Below are 15,670 nucleotides of genomic sequence, written 5' to 3'. Positions count from 1 at the left end.
GCAGGCCATTTCTAGAAGTAAACACTGACTTAAGCATTAAGAAAAAAGGTTACCATAAGGAAGAAATATTTTTGAACACCATAAAACTAAAATACAGCACCCAATCAGATGGGATGAAATGAAAAAGAGCTTTCATAAGAGCTTCTAAAGGAGGTAGGTAGGATTAGTTTTTGTAAGATTACATAGCTGGGTATAATAGAAAATCTGTGAAATAAATGATCAGTATTCTTAGGAATCAATTAGCATAAATATTCCTAATAAAACCTGTTGTTAGAACCCTTTAAAATATTTAATACTTTACAAGTTCTAGGAATTTATTCACTTGGTGACAGGTGACCCACGTTTGAGCTTTGGTTCTTTTAATGTGCTTTAGTTGACTACATTTCTGTTTATTTATTTGTAGGTTGTATACTTCCCTGCTTATTTGTTTTATTATGCTGGTAGGGACTATTTCTCTGTCCTGAGTGAACTGTCTAGCTTGTGGTAGACTATCTTGTGATGATGTTACTGAATCTAATAATTTTTCTTCCTTTGTTTTAGATTATGGCTGTGATATGGAAGATGACGATGGGTATTAAACCTTTGTGTCTCCAAATGGAAATTGTGGGAGAAGCCACTGGTAGTAAAAACAACTCTTCCTGCCTCGGAAACAAAGGTTCTGTTTGCTGCGGATTCCTCTCAGTTTCCCTTGACCAACAGGCAGGCACTGGAGCTTGACTTTTGAATACTTGAAATGTTTCTGATTTGGATCATGACATAAGAAAAAGATTAACTGAAGCATCACTTCCAGAGATGAAAGAAGAGCCAAATCGCTACCCAAACTTCCTTTGGACTTACCATGTCCTGGATTCAATATATATATATATATATTTGAATCAGCACAATACAACATATATATATGTTATATTTGTGCTGATAAATAAATAAAGGGAGACTAGTATAGATATATATATATGTAAAATATGTACACAGAAGAAGAATTGTTACAGAATGCTAGACTTTTGTGTGAAACATATTTGAGACTTGAACTTTTTTTTTAATTAACATTTTTGAGTTGCATTGTTTACATTAATAGGATCCTCAAGCAGAAGTTTGTTTCTGCTATAGCATCCATATTTTCATGCTTCAGGAATGGTGAATCATATCAAAGGGGCAGACAGCTTCCTCTGGAAATAAGTTCAAATGTATTCTTTGTTTGTTTGTTTGTTTGTTAATATATCCTAGGATCAGACCATGCTTGCCTGTAATCTCTATGTCAGTATAAGACAGCAGTTATATTTCTTGTTTTTAATTCCTTAGAAAAAGTTGCTGTATTAGAGCAGAGACCTCATGGGTGTTGCTGTTGTTCAAAGCTTCTTTGCAAGGCGAGTTTTTTGGTGTTCCAAAAAAATTAAGCTTGGTCTTCTTTACACTCACAGCTACTATTAGAGACGGGGCAAGCAAAGGCTAGGCTGAGGACAGAAGGAAGGAAAGCTCAACAAGTTAACATCTGACACTCTTTTATTTCTGGCTGAGGACCATTTCACAAGCTTTTATGCCCCATCCCAGGTTTTTTTTTTTTAATTGTTAAAAACAAGATGATATCTCAGGGCAATTTCTGTCCTCTTGGCAGAAGTGTCAGATTTCTCTCCAAGATAATGTCTTTGTTTTTTTTAAGCAAGTAGTTTGAAACTATTTTTATTCTCTTTGATGGCAAAGTAATTTTATATTTTGTAATGATGTCATTAAGGATGTATTTATAGCTCAATAGTGGAAGAGGCTCATCTATCACTATTTTATCAGTTGATCAGCTGGTATAACTAGCATCCTGAGAAATATAAAACAGACTAGTAGTTTACCCACTTAAATTGTGTAAGACAGATTTTTCTTGATTCTCATACTCCCTGGACTATAAATTAGCTCTGGTTCCTGTGACATTTTTGTACCACTACATTTATTTGTTATTAGAAGCAGAAGCATTAATACACTTTTCATATTTTGTTGAACAAACAAAGTAGCTTTATGGAAAATAGTTTTTTCCTGTTTAAATGAAAGACACCCAATTTTCATGTTGATCTTTATATTAGCCAAACTACCTCTTTTTGCCACTGCTTAACTATACCAACTCAAAGTGGGATGATGCTTTTATTTCATCCACTTGAAGAATGAAGTGGAAACCAATTTTTTCCCTTTGTTTCCAAGGCCAAGATCTCAAATGACAAACTGTGTCTTAATTATACTGCTTCAGTTTGCAAATTGGAATTCCCATGAGGAAATGGCATTCCATGCAAATGATCCTTTCCAGATAGGCAACTTAGCATAGTAGAGAGAAATGCTGGCCTTTTTTTTTTTACACAAAGAAGCTTTCAATCAATGAACACTTTACACTTAGACTGGCATACTTGGGCCAGTACAGATTTATCACCTTATTAAATTAAACTCAAGGTGCTGGTTAAAAGGTTAGCAATATGTACAATAAGAAAAAAAAAGTGGCTAGTCCAGTGAACTATTCCTGTGTGAGGAGCATTTATCTTGGCACTGAATTACTATATTAGTACTTGTAAAATTACAACTCTTTTTTCAATAATACTTTGTCCACTTTTACTCTGAAAAAGATTGTTATGGTAACATAATTTATTCATTGCTAAAGGAACAAGGAAAACAAATGCTTTTTTGTAAGCACTGAATTAGGAGTTTGCCAACAATTAGCTTGAGCAGCTGCTGCTTTGCCTGATGGCAGGAGATGAGAAACCTGTATCCCTCCAGAAGTTGCTGAACTACAACTTTTGGCAGCCCCAGCCAGCATGGCCAATGATGAGGGATGCTGGAGGCTGACACCATCTGGAGGACCACAGGTTTTGCATCTCTGTCTCATGAGTTCATTTCTTTCCAAACAGATGTTCCAAAAAAGGTAATACCTCTAGTCACTGCATTTGAGAAAATGAAAGTCTTCTTAGAATAGAAATTGCTATTGCTTCAAAGAAAGTATGTTGGCAGAGGGGGAAAAAAACCTACACGCATATGAAATTCATAATTTTGGAATCAGATGTAACTTGTTTGTGTCCCAGATCAATTTCATAATAATCGCATCAGACACCCAACTGTACCCATGTGGTTGGGTTCTCCATGCAGCCTGGCAAGTGTCTTTTTCTGGTGTAGTTCTTCATAGCACAGATTGACCCCATGGAGTTGGCTATGCATTGTAACCAGTTCAATTACAGATCTGAACTACAAGTTACAAAACTGGAAGGGGTGGAGCCGGGACATCATGGATAAACATGCAATAGACCTTTCATAATCAGAGTCTGAGCGGATCAGGGTTGGCCTTCAACTATAATCTCACTTAAGCATTTTTATTCTTGTTGAGTTGCAAAGTAAGCCACAAAAGAAGTAGAATTGGGAGTGAAATCATTCTTGTAGGGACTTGTAATATTAAACTCTTTATCCTATTTAATTTTCTAATAAAAATGCTGTTTTAAGGAATGTTTATATATGATTGTTTGCAATTTGTTCTTGGAAGCCATATTCCTTTTGCATCACAGTTCTGTTAAATCTCTCTGTATTAACATCCAAGCCTCTCATCTTCTTTTTTTAAAGATAAAGAAATGAGAGAGCCAAGAATTGGTCTTAAATAGTTTTGCCCATTGCATACTAGCGTAATTGTTCAGCTTCATAATTTTCCTAAACTGAGCCAATCAATAATATTTATTCAGTCAATGACCAGCAAAAAATTAAAAGAACAAAACAGTGAAGCAAATAAATACAATAATATAGTAAAACTCACAGAATAAATCTATACAATTCTGACTATCTCATGTTCTCACTCATCAGATTTAAATGTAATATACAGTACTTTTGTTGAAAAATCACAGAATAGGTAAGTATGTAGTTGAGAGAAAAAGCATTTTTGTAACTTAATTATGTGTTTACCGCAAATGAAACCGTATTCTGAATTTCATACACTATCTGCTATTTGCCCACAAATAGCTTTTAATGTTGGGTCTAATAGAAGGAATAGTGTTGACTCTGAAAATCGCTTAGAGAGGGCTGTAAAAGCACTGTGAAGCGGTATATAAGTCTAGTGCTATTACTATTGTGAAGTCAAATATTTAAGTATTGGTATTTTAGCAGGTAAGGAACAAAGCTGAACCTTTTCTTTCTTGTGGAGATACTGATGCAAAACACTTATTTGAAGCTCTTATTTCCATGTGACACTTTTAGAACTTTCATTGACACTTTTAGAACTTTTCTTTCCAATGTAAATAGCAGCTCTGGAATAGCGGATTTTCATCAAGATTGTAGCAAGGAAAAAAGTTAGCCTTTGCAATCTGAATCAGTTCTTTTTTAACTCCTTCCCAAGGGGTTAAAAGTAGATCCCAAGATCTACTACTTTGTATTTTTAAAAAGTAACCAAAATTTCTTTAATATCCTGTCTAATTTTGTATTGAATTCAGTTCTTTTTTTTTAATAAACTGGAGATAATGAAAAGGTCACAAGAAGGCCAACAGTTCAACACCCATTAGATCCATCCAGTCCAGTAATGGTATCCTATTTTTTTCACTACTGGTTCGTTAGCGGGAGCATGCGCAGAAGGTCCGTGATGACGTCTGGGTGGGTGGGCAGAACCTTGTGCTGGTGCACTAGTGGTTCACCCGAACCGGTGGGAACTGGCGGAATACTACCTCTGATCCAGTCATATAACAGAAGGTGTACTATATACTGAAAATGGCTGCTTCATGCGGCCATGCTATCTGTGTGTGTACCTGTGCGTGCTGTTTTTGCTTCCAGCTACACATTTGGGGAGCAGACCATGGTCTTGTCAGAGCAGAAAATATTTTGAATTTACCTTTATGTATTTAAGGCCTTTCCAAACTGCATTAAAGTTTATGATTCATTTAATTTCATAAGGTCTTTTTGTTTCCATAATTCATTTCTCTTTGATATAATTAAGCTCAGGGAATACACATGGATAAGCAGATGCCACTTTCTGATTCTGTGCTTGCTTAGGCAAAAAACAACACACGGAAAGGCAAGTGATACCATTAACCTTCATCTGCCACTGTAATATGCTGAAACATTTTGTGGAATTCCCTTGAAGTCATTTGGATTATAGTCTCATTTCAGATGAAACGTAGGAGTTCAGGGACTGTTGGTTTTAAATTGTGAAATGTATGTATCTTTCCTCCCTAGTACACATGTTTAAGGCATTCAATTAGGCAAAATAACCCAGCTGTTGAGTTGTGCTTCTGCACCCTGCAACCTACTTCATTCTTTTGTCACTGAGCCTCCTTAATTCTTCTGTCATCTGGCAGCTCAGCCAATAGGCAGGTGGTAAGCCAGATGTTTGCTGCATATGCCTGTTTGTAGCAAGCCCTCCTTCAGCATTTTGAGAACGATGACTCTCTGGAACCCCGACCTTCACATGAGTGAATGTCTGTACACAATCAGTTAAGATTGTGTGTCATGCGAGTTTCCTAGGCATTCCAGGAAAATGGAAATCTAGGGTTTAGCAAACAGCACGGAAAGGACAAATGTAGGTTATAGCTCAAACATCTGCAGGTATTTGGTATTTGAATCTATATATCAAACATTCACATTTGGTATCTTATCTCCATCCTATGTACTATTTTTCATGGAAGTTGGATTCCTCAGTACAGGAAGCTTTAAGAAGGAGCATACAGCATTGGTATGAGCCACGGTGGCACAGTAGTTAGAGTGCAGTACTGCAGGCTACGTGTGCTGACACTGCTGCCTGCAATTTGGCAGTTCAAATTTTACTAGGCTCAAGGTGGACTCAGTCTTCCATCCTTCCGAGGTGGATAAAATGAGCATCCAAATTCAGGGGTAGGATGATATAGGTTTTGCCGGGTTCGGGAGAACCCATTAATGTTATGGCTGGTTCAGAGAACCTCAAATCCCATCCTGGCTGGCCCCACCCTTCCTTCCCAGGAGTCTCAATGCGGCCCATTTTGGATACGATGTAAGTGCAGGGCCTGCGCAGAGGCTCAGGGAGGCCTCCCAGAAGTTCCGGAACGCCAGAAATGGGCTTGGTTCCAGCCTCTGGAGGGCCTCCGGAGACTAGGGCAAGCAGTTTTCATCCTCACAGAGGCTCGAGGAAAGCCTCCGGAGCCTGTGGAAGTGAAAATGCCCCTTCCCCTGCCGTGGTGCCAGAGGCCGACTAGGCCATGCCCACCATGGCAGCGCCCACCCAGCAACCGGGCAGAGAACCCATTGATGAAAGTTTTGAAGCCCACCTCTGCCCAAATTGTTGGGGTCAATATGCTAATTCTAAACCGCTTAGAGAGGGCTGTGAAACACTAAAGGGGTATATAAGTCTAAGTGCTATTGCTATTCCTACTAGTTTTAACTATATTGTTTGCATTCTCTTTCGATTGTGGGAGTTCATCATTTCATGCTGTTTTATGAATTGTTCATTGAAAAATATGTGTGGTTGCTGTCATTTACAAGGCCATTGTATTTAGTACAAACATATTCCAAACAATCAAAAAAGTTCTGCAGGCATCCTGGATGGTTCCTGTGACTTACATTGTGAACTACACTCTTATTCTGTTTCACACACATGCATTATTTATAGATATTTTAAGCCATATGTTACTGCACGCTCTTGCAGATCTATCATTTTTTTAAAAAAAGGCATTCATTTTGCTCTTCTTCAAACTAAGCAACGTTATACTGAGTGCAGAAAAGAAAGTAAGAAATAAAGAAATTCAAGATGTACAATAAGCAAAATGAAACGGGTAAAAATAAGTTACAGTACATCAACATCATTAGTTATATCTATAAGCTATTTAGCTTTGAAAATTATCCTTATTTCAATCACATCAATATACTATTTCATATAATTCCTTTTATCCTTTAAAATTTTCAGCTCTCTGTTTAAGAATCTCATAAACTTCAATCAGCCGCAAATTCATCTTTTGATTATTTCTATATGACAAAATCACTTCCATGTACTTTTTTCATATTGATCACTCATATTAGGTATCCATTCATTTGTAATGTTCTTATTTTATAATGCATAATTCCATTCCCACAGTATTTAGCTTCTGTGTTCTCTTGATATTCCTAACTCTTGCTTCCATATATAAATACACAGTCATGCTATTTTAGGAGGATCTTTGCACAAATTCATTTTTAGATCAATTGTGCCTGTTGCTGGATTAGGAGACCACATTTACAATCATTCATTCATTCATAACAGGGAGGGGCAGATACGGCGGGGACTTTAGGGCAGGCCATTACCGGGGAAGGAGGGTTCGCTACATCACAGAGATCCCTCCTTCCGGCCCTATGAGTTCCACTCCGAGACCAGATGGCGCAAGTAATCAGGACCCTGGACTCAGGCTGCTGTCGCTAAATGCCAGGTCTGTGGTACATAAAGCTCCTCTCGTCCGGGACTTAATTTTAGACGAAAGGGCAGACCTGGCATGTATTACTGAAACCTGGCTGGGCCCAGAGGGAGGAGTCCCCCTTGTAGAACTGTGCCCAGAAGGATTTCAGGTGCTGCACCAGCCGAGAGCCCAGGGAAGGGGTGGAGGTGTGGCCGTTGTTATCCGGGAGTCGTTAGCTCCTCGTAGGGTCCCTGCTCCGGAGCTTGTCGGGTGTGAGTCTCTGCTGATAAAGTTGGACCTCAAGGGTCAAGTGGGTCTGCTGTTAACGTACCTGCCTCCCAACAGCGTTGCAGCAGCCCTCCCCTCGCTCCTCGAGTCGGTAGCCGAGCTGGCAATTGAGTTCCCTAGGTTGATGGTCCTGGGGGACTTTAATTTGCCTTCGCTCGGTGAAAACTCTGATGGGGCGCAGGAGTTCATGGCTTCCATGACAGCCATGGGCTTGACCCAAGTAATTTGGGGCCCAACCCATTCGGCGGGTCACATGCTCGACCTCGTATTCCTCTCGGAGCAGTGGATTTGTGACCTTGGTCTGAGGGTAACGACATCATACCCCTGTCGTGGTCAGACCACTGCCTACTGAGGCTCGACTTCCGGAGACCAAACCCCCACTGTAGGGAGGAGGAACCGACCAGGTGGTTCCGCCCCAGGCGACTTATGGAACCGCTAAGGTTCCAGACGGAGCTTGGGGTCATTCCTGATACTTTCGCCCACAGTCCGGTAGAGACTCTGGTTGCTGCTTGGCATTCGGCAGCATCAGAGGCCCTCGACCGGATTGCGCCACTACGGCCCCTCCGAGGCGGCGGATCCCGGAGACCTCCTTGGTTCACCGAGGAACTCCGGGAGATCGCCGGAGGAGATGCCTAGAGCACCGATGGAGGTCCGATAAGTCCGAATCGAACCGAGCAATGGTAACCACCTGCACCAAGGAATACACCAGGGCACTTAGGGCAGCGAAAAGATCTCACATAGCCACCTTGGTTGCGTCCGCTGAGTCCCGCCCAGCCGCCCTGTTTAAGATAACCCGCTCCCTATTAAGTAAAAGGGAAGCGGGGGAACCCTTGCAGGGCAGAGCTGAGGATTATGCCCAATTCTTAGCGGACAAAATTGCTCGGTTTCGGTCGGACTTGGACTCCATCCCGCAGTTCCAGCCGAGGCACAAGAGGATCAGGTGGAACATCTCTGGGTTGAGTTTCAGGATGTTGCCCCCGGGGATGTGGACAAGGCCATGAGGGCTGTAAGTGCCTCCACCTGCGTACTGGACCCGTGTCCCTCATGGCTAGTTACTAACAGCAGTGAGGTGACACGAGGCTGGATCCAGGCGGTTGTTACCGCCTCTCTTCGGGAGGGGAACTTCCCCGCCGCACTGAAAGCGGCGGTGGTGAGACCCCTCCTAAAGAAGCCATCTCTGGATCCAGCTGTTCTTAATAACTATCGCCCAGTCTCCAACCTTCCCTTCCTTGGGAAGGTTGTTGAGAAGGTGGTGGCCTTTCAGCTCCAACGGTCCTTGGAGGAAGCAAACTATCTCCCCCTTCCAGTCAGGCTTCAGACCCGGTTACAGCACAGAAACCGCTTTGGTCGCATTGACCGATGATCTCTGGAGAGCCAGAGATGGAGGACATTCCTCCATCCTGGTTCTCCTTGACCTCTCAGCGGCTTTCGATACCATCGACCATGGTATCCTTCTGCGACGACTGCGGGAGGTGGGAGTGGGAGGCACCGTGTTGCGGTGGTTCTCTTCCTACCTCTCGGACAGGTCGCAGTCGTGTTAGTGGGGGGGCAGAGATCGTCCCCTAGGCCCCTAACATATGGGGTGCCTCAGGGCTCGGTCTTATCCCCCCTACTATTCAACATCTACATGAAACCGCTGGGAGAGATCATCCGCAGGCACGGGATCAGATACCATCAATATGCGGACGATACCCAGTTGTATCTGTCCGCCCCGTGCCAACTCAATGAAGCGGCAGACGTGATGAACCGAGGCCTTGAGGCCGTTAGGGACTGGATGAGGGTTAACAAGCTTGTGCTCAACCCAGAAAAGACCGAGTGGCTGTTGTGTTTCCCTCCCAAAGATTCGACCAATATTCCATCACTCAGGCTGGGGGGTCAAATTTTATACCCCTCAGAGAGGGTTCGCAACTTGGGAGTCCTCCTAGATCCACAGCTATCGTTTGACCACCACCTGACGGCTGTGACTAGGGGGGCATTCGCCCAGGTTCGCCTGGTGCGCCAGTTGCGACCCTACCTGAATCGGGAGGCACTCACAACAGTCACTTGGGCCCTTGTGACCTCTAGGCTGGAATACTGCAATGTGCTCTACATGGGGCTGCCCTTGAAGAGCATCCGGCGACTTCAGTTGGTACAGAACACGGCCGCGCGAGTGATTGTGGGTGCACCGCGGTTCACCCACATAGCACCTATCCTCCGCGAGCTGCGCTGGCTACCTGTCGATCTCCGGATGCGCTTCAAGGTGCTATTAGTCACTCATAAAGCCCTGCATGGTAGTGGATCTGGATACTTGAGAGACCGCCTCCTGCCAGTCACCTCCCTGCAACCAATTATCACACAGATTGGGCCTCCTCCGTATTCCAGCCAGTGCCGGCTGGCAACTACAAGGAGGAGGGCCTTCTCAGTAGTTGCCCCGACCCTTTGGAACGAACTCCCCGTGGAGATTCGTACCCTCACCACCGTCCAGGCCTTCCGCACAGCCCTCAAGAACTGGCTAGCCCGTCAGGCCTGGGGACAAGGATAGCCGCCCCTCCCGAATGATGAATGTATGTTGCTTATTACTTTTATTATATGTGTCTATGTTACTGTTTGTACTTCCCCTCCCTGATTTTATGTGAGCCGCCCTGAGTCCCCTCAGGGAAAAGGGTGGCCTACAAATGTTAATAAAATCTCAAAATAATAAAAAAATCTAAATTCATGCCCTCTTTGGATTATTGTAACATGCTTTACATGGGGTTACCATTCAAGATCACTCAGAAGTTTTAAGATGGTCCAGAATGCATCTCAGTAGGCCCATGTGGTTCACCGTCAAAAGCGTGCCCAACAAAAGTGCGCCCGACAAAACCACGGTGAGAAAACAGCACGTTCTAAACCGCGCCAACAAATGAGTGCAGAAGTGCGCCGACAACAGAAGCATGCTCTAAACCTAACCCTAAACCTAACCCTGAACCTAAACCTAAACCTAACCCCGAACCTAACCCTTACCTTAACTTAAATTGTGCTTCTGTCGGTGTGTTGATGATGATGTGGTTTTCACGCTGCGGTTTCGTCGGCGCGCTTTTGTCATGCACGCATTTGTCGGGTCACGGGCCCATGTAACATCTCTACTTCAAGAACTGCATTGGTTGCTAGTGAGAATCCAGTTGCAATTCAAAGTGCTGATGGTCATGACACCATACCTGCATATCTGTGGGATTGTCTTGCCTTCAGTTACCTCTACCACAGTGGTGGGATTCAGCCAGTTCGCACCCCTTTGGGAGAACCAGTTGTTAAGAACTGGTTTCTGAGCAGTTTGGCGAACTGGATGTTGGAAGAAATCATTAGGGCAAAGAACCGGTTGTTAAATTATTTGAATCCCACCACTGTTCTACCTCTCTTATAAGATCCAGTAAATTTGGTGTAGGTTCCATCAATTCAACAATGCCACCTTAGAGGGCTGAGGAAGCATTCTTCTGTATCAATATTTTTTCTATGGAAAAGTCTTCCCCCTGATATTATTTTGGCTTGTCTTTAAGACATCTCTTCTCCAAGCCAGGATATTATATCAGTGTTTAGGGATGTTAGTTCAGAGGCGGTATTCAGCCAGTTTTGACAGGTTCTGGAGAACCAGTAGTGGAAATTTTGAGACTGGGGAGGGAAGGGGGATTTTGCAGTATCCTTCCCTTTCCATTCTCACAAAGCCATGCCCACAGAACTGGTAGTAAAAAAAATTTGAATCACACCACTGTGTTAGTTGTCTCCCTTACAGTTTTTTTTACTTACAGGTCATCATATATCCTTGTCTTTTTCTCTGTTCAATATTGAACCGTTCACTAAGCATTCCACTTATTCTCATGCATGCTTTATTTCCATCACATATTGCTGTTCTTGCATTCAGTAACCAACCATACACCCTATTTACCAGTGGTGGGTTTCAAAATTTTTTAGAACCTCTTCTGTAGGTGTGGCCTGCTTTGTGGGAGTGGCTTGCTGGCCATGTGACCAGGCAGGAATGGCTTGCCAGCCATGTGACTGAGTGGGAGTGGCTTGGCAGTCATGTGATTGGGTGGGCATGGCCAACTTGTAATATGTGATGAAACTCACTTAACAATGTCTTGCTTAGCAACCAAAATGTTGGCTCAGAAATTCTGGCATTTGAAGCACGGAAGTCTTAAAGCTGTCAAGTTACAAGACCCTTGCACCCCTAACCCTTTAGAAAAACCCCCAGGGATGTTCAAACTTGATAGCTTTAAGACTTTAAGGTTTAGATTCTTAGAGGCAGGCGGGGTGATTGGTGAGCCAGCCAAGTGAACGGCGGGCCAGGCAAGCGTGCGGACGGGCAGGGGGAGGGAGCTGGAACCGGTTCTAAACGGCACGGTAGATTTGTGGAACCTCTTCTATAGAAGAGGTTAGAACTGGCAGGAACAGACCCCTGCTATGTACACAAAACATTTTACAATTCAAATCCATTCACTTTCTCCTATGATCTTTCTGAATGAACAAACATACAATAAAACATTTCACGTTCATATATTTCCAATTGATCTGAAGAAAAGCAAACATCTGGTCTGCATAAAATTCACTGCACTTTTACTCAAAGTTTACTCTATGCCACCTTTTATATCCTTTCAATAAAAGTTCTGCCAAACACGTTCCCAAGCACATTTAACGAACTCTCCCCCTTGTAATTTTTGCATTCACTCTGCAACCATTTTCTTTGTATAGAAGAATAATGACAACATTCTTCCAACTTTTAATTCCATTCAATCTGCCAGAGACCCCTTATTAGTCCTCTTCATTTACTTCCAAATGGGGTTTTTTTCCCACCAAAATTACATTTTTTTTTTACAATCTTAACCATTCCTTGCTCTTTTGTACTACATTCTTTGCATCATCTTTTTTTAAACCTTTCATCTATTTTTTAATCAAACATTCTCTTACATTCATTCCCCTCCAAATCACAGCTTCCTTCATTTTAGCAACCCACCAAGCTGCCTTTATTATACTGTCAGTTGACGTAGCTGTTGATGTAGTTATGTGGTGCTCTATAATTCTATATAACAGTGTTTCTCAACCTTGGTCACTTGAAGATAGATGGACTTCAATTCCCAATATTCCCCAGTCAGCATGGCTGATTGGGGAATTCTAGAAGTTGAAGTCCACCTATCCACAAGTGGCCAAGATTGAGAAACACTTATATAATGTTTCAAGCAATCTTCCACATCCACTTTCCTTGTATATTTTCTGTTCACGCTATTGTCTAAAAAAGTGCTAATACTTTTTTCATACACAATTGATATTTGCCTCTTCTTGCAGTCATTCTACTTTCATTTATTTCACTTTTTTATTTTCTTTCCTGCCAATTTTTCCATAACATTTACAGTTAACTCCCCACCCACCCCCATGGATTAGCCCACATCATCTTAATTATCTCAATCTTTCATCATAAATTTTCAGATGAATCATGCTTCCATTTTTATATTGGTTTTATTGTTGCAATGTGTACACATAAATAGGCTTCCACTTAAATCACATATTCAAAACAGAATATTGCTAAGCAGATACTCAACAGCCATCACTTGCCTTCATTCCTGGATTTCTGACTGGCCCAATCACCTATTCTGAATTTTCTTGTCTCATTCTCACCCATCCATTCATGTCGCCTAAAATATAATTTTGAATCTATTACATGCTTCTCATTTTTTAAAGCAGTGATCACCAACCTTTATGGCTTGGTGGCCCAGTTGGAGGGAGCAAGGGAGAGGGAACCCACATTCGCATGTGCAGGCCCATCAATTGTATAATTTGAGCTTATGTGTGTATGCCGGCCCACTGTTTGTGCAATTTGAGTTGTGTGTGTACTCATGCACTGGTCAGCTGCTCATGTGGGTCAGTTCTGAACGAGCCATGGCCCAATAGTGAGCTGCGGGCCAGGGATTGGAGAGTCCTGTTTAAAGAACAAAACCTAGCTTGCATGATCTTTATCATTTTTCATTTAAATTCCGAGTTGCAATCTCTCATATGCCATAGTCATCACCAGATGTCCCATAGACATTGACTTCCACCACTCATTGTGACTTAGGTCCATCAAGGCTTTCATATAAACTCCTGGCCTCATGTCTGTGGTCCATCTTGTATTCTGTGCTAATGATAAAGGCAATACTGGTCAGTTTTGACACATTTTGATATCAATATGCCACAAGAACCATCATGGAAGCTCACATATTATTCTTTGCTGCCCAGAATCATGCTAATCATGCTAAATAATTTCTATGCACTACTGTATAGAATATCTAGAGACAATTGTATAAGCCACCAACTATTAGGCAATATGTGCAGAGTATTGATATACAGGCTCATTTAAAAAAAATGGTTATTAACTTTTTTGTGACACAGTGATATACAAAGATTCCTTGAATAGCTATTTTACTTCTATCAAGGAAGGCATGTCTAATCGGGGAAGAATGTTTGTAATTTTTTTGGAAGTTGGAGGGTTTTTTTTGATTGAACAATACACAAAGTCTCATTTTTCTAGTGACTTCATTATACTAGCAAGCAGATGCGCAAGGGTGATCTGATGTTCTGATATTTCACACACTATTCATCTGTGAATAATTTCTTCCACTCTTGTTGTGGTGGTCAGAATGAGAGATAGAATGAATTAAACATCTATCAAAACGCACAAAATGAATATATCAGCTATAAGGGTGTGGTGCCCCCCCCCCCAAATACCTTGATAGAACATATGCTGATACTTCCTGTAAAACATTGCTATTTTGGGCCATGGAAAACATTACTATTTTTAACTGTATGGGGAATAAATCTTCTAGGCTTCCCATCTTTTATCTACAAAGCCTCTTTCCAATAGCACTTCTTACCATAGAATAGTTAACATTGATAATAATGATGACAAATTGTTTTGCCTTTAAAAAGAGATGTGTTATCGTTTACACATGTGATGTAAAAAAAAGGAGATGTGCATGAAAATAGTGTGTAAAAGGAGATATGAACCTAATGGAAGTTTTCACAATCAGTTATCTTTAAGGTTCCAATACATCAATTACCTAAAATGTACTGTAGTTCCGTTCAAATATGTTGGTGTAGAACTCTCATCATTCGCACCTAATACACTACAACAGTGTGTCTTAACCTCAGCATGCTGAGTGGGGAATTCAGGGAGTTTAAATCTATACATCTTAACACAAAAGTACTTTTTCAAAAGGCAACTGGAGTTTCTTGGGGGGGGTCCCCCCCTTGAAAACATTTTGCTTCATATCCAAGTAGCTTTTTCAGTTCCCCACCATTCAATCAGAACTCAAGAAGCTTCTTGGATGAGAATCGAAATGTTTTCCAGGGGGAAAAAAGCCCAAGAAAGTCCAGTTGCCTTTTGAAAAGCACATTTGAGACAAACATGACTTGGATGATGGAGAATCTCCCTAGACACACACCTTAACATTGCTGAAGTTAAAGAGCTGAGGTTGTAGAACACAGGTGTCAAACTCGATTATGTCATGTGACGTATCATGACATATTGAGATGTTTTTTGCCTTGGTGGAGCCAGGGTGGGCATGGTGTGAGCGTTGACACATGTGGCCCGCGGGCCACCAGTTTGACATCCCTGTTGTAGAGCCAGTCATTCTGGGTGGTTAATAAGTGTGGTGCCAACACCCAAGGAGAGCTTCCTCTGTCCTAATGATGTCACAGAGGTGGTCACAGGATACTTTTCTTTATTCTTTAAGGGAAATTATCAAAAGTGCCTTTATATTTCTTCAGTAAGTAGCCATTCTAGAAAAAGAAAGATAAAATTTAGGTGACATAATTGTGATCTATTGAAATTAAAGTGCACTCCCATTCTTTTGTCTGATGAAATAAAATACCTGTTACATCTTGACTACCTCTTCTGCAGGAGTATGGAATCAATGCCAAATAAAAGTTATTAAACACATCCCTTAGAATATGAAGAAAATAGGAGAAAATAAGATGCTGCATATCAAGACATCTGTCTAGACAAAATATTATACTTGTCACAGTGGTGGGTGCAACGGGGCCTGGTGTCCACCACAGTGCATGCACAG

General features: G+C 41.8%; 1 protein-coding gene across 1 annotated transcript in view; it reads left to right on the top strand.

Annotated features, from left to right (window-relative positions):
- BRF1 (BRF1 RNA polymerase III transcription initiation factor subunit) overlaps positions 1-3,462 on the top strand; it is a 214,012-nt gene extending 210,550 nt beyond the window's left edge. The window contains 1 exon segment of the mRNA XM_032235340.1: positions 541-3,462. Coding sequence (XP_032091231.1) covers positions 541-578 — 38 coding nt within the window. The 3' untranslated portion in view covers positions 579-3,462.
- The last annotated feature ends 12,208 nt before the right edge of the window (positions 3,463-15,670 follow it).

Source organism: Thamnophis elegans, chromosome 1 (assembly GCF_009769535.1).
Source record: "Thamnophis elegans isolate rThaEle1 chromosome 1, rThaEle1.pri, whole genome shotgun sequence".
Taxonomy (NCBI): Eukaryota; Metazoa; Chordata; class Lepidosauria; order Squamata; family Colubridae; genus Thamnophis; species Thamnophis elegans.
Note: the sequence above shows the minus strand (reverse complement) of the source record. Positions and strands in the feature narration are given on the sequence as shown.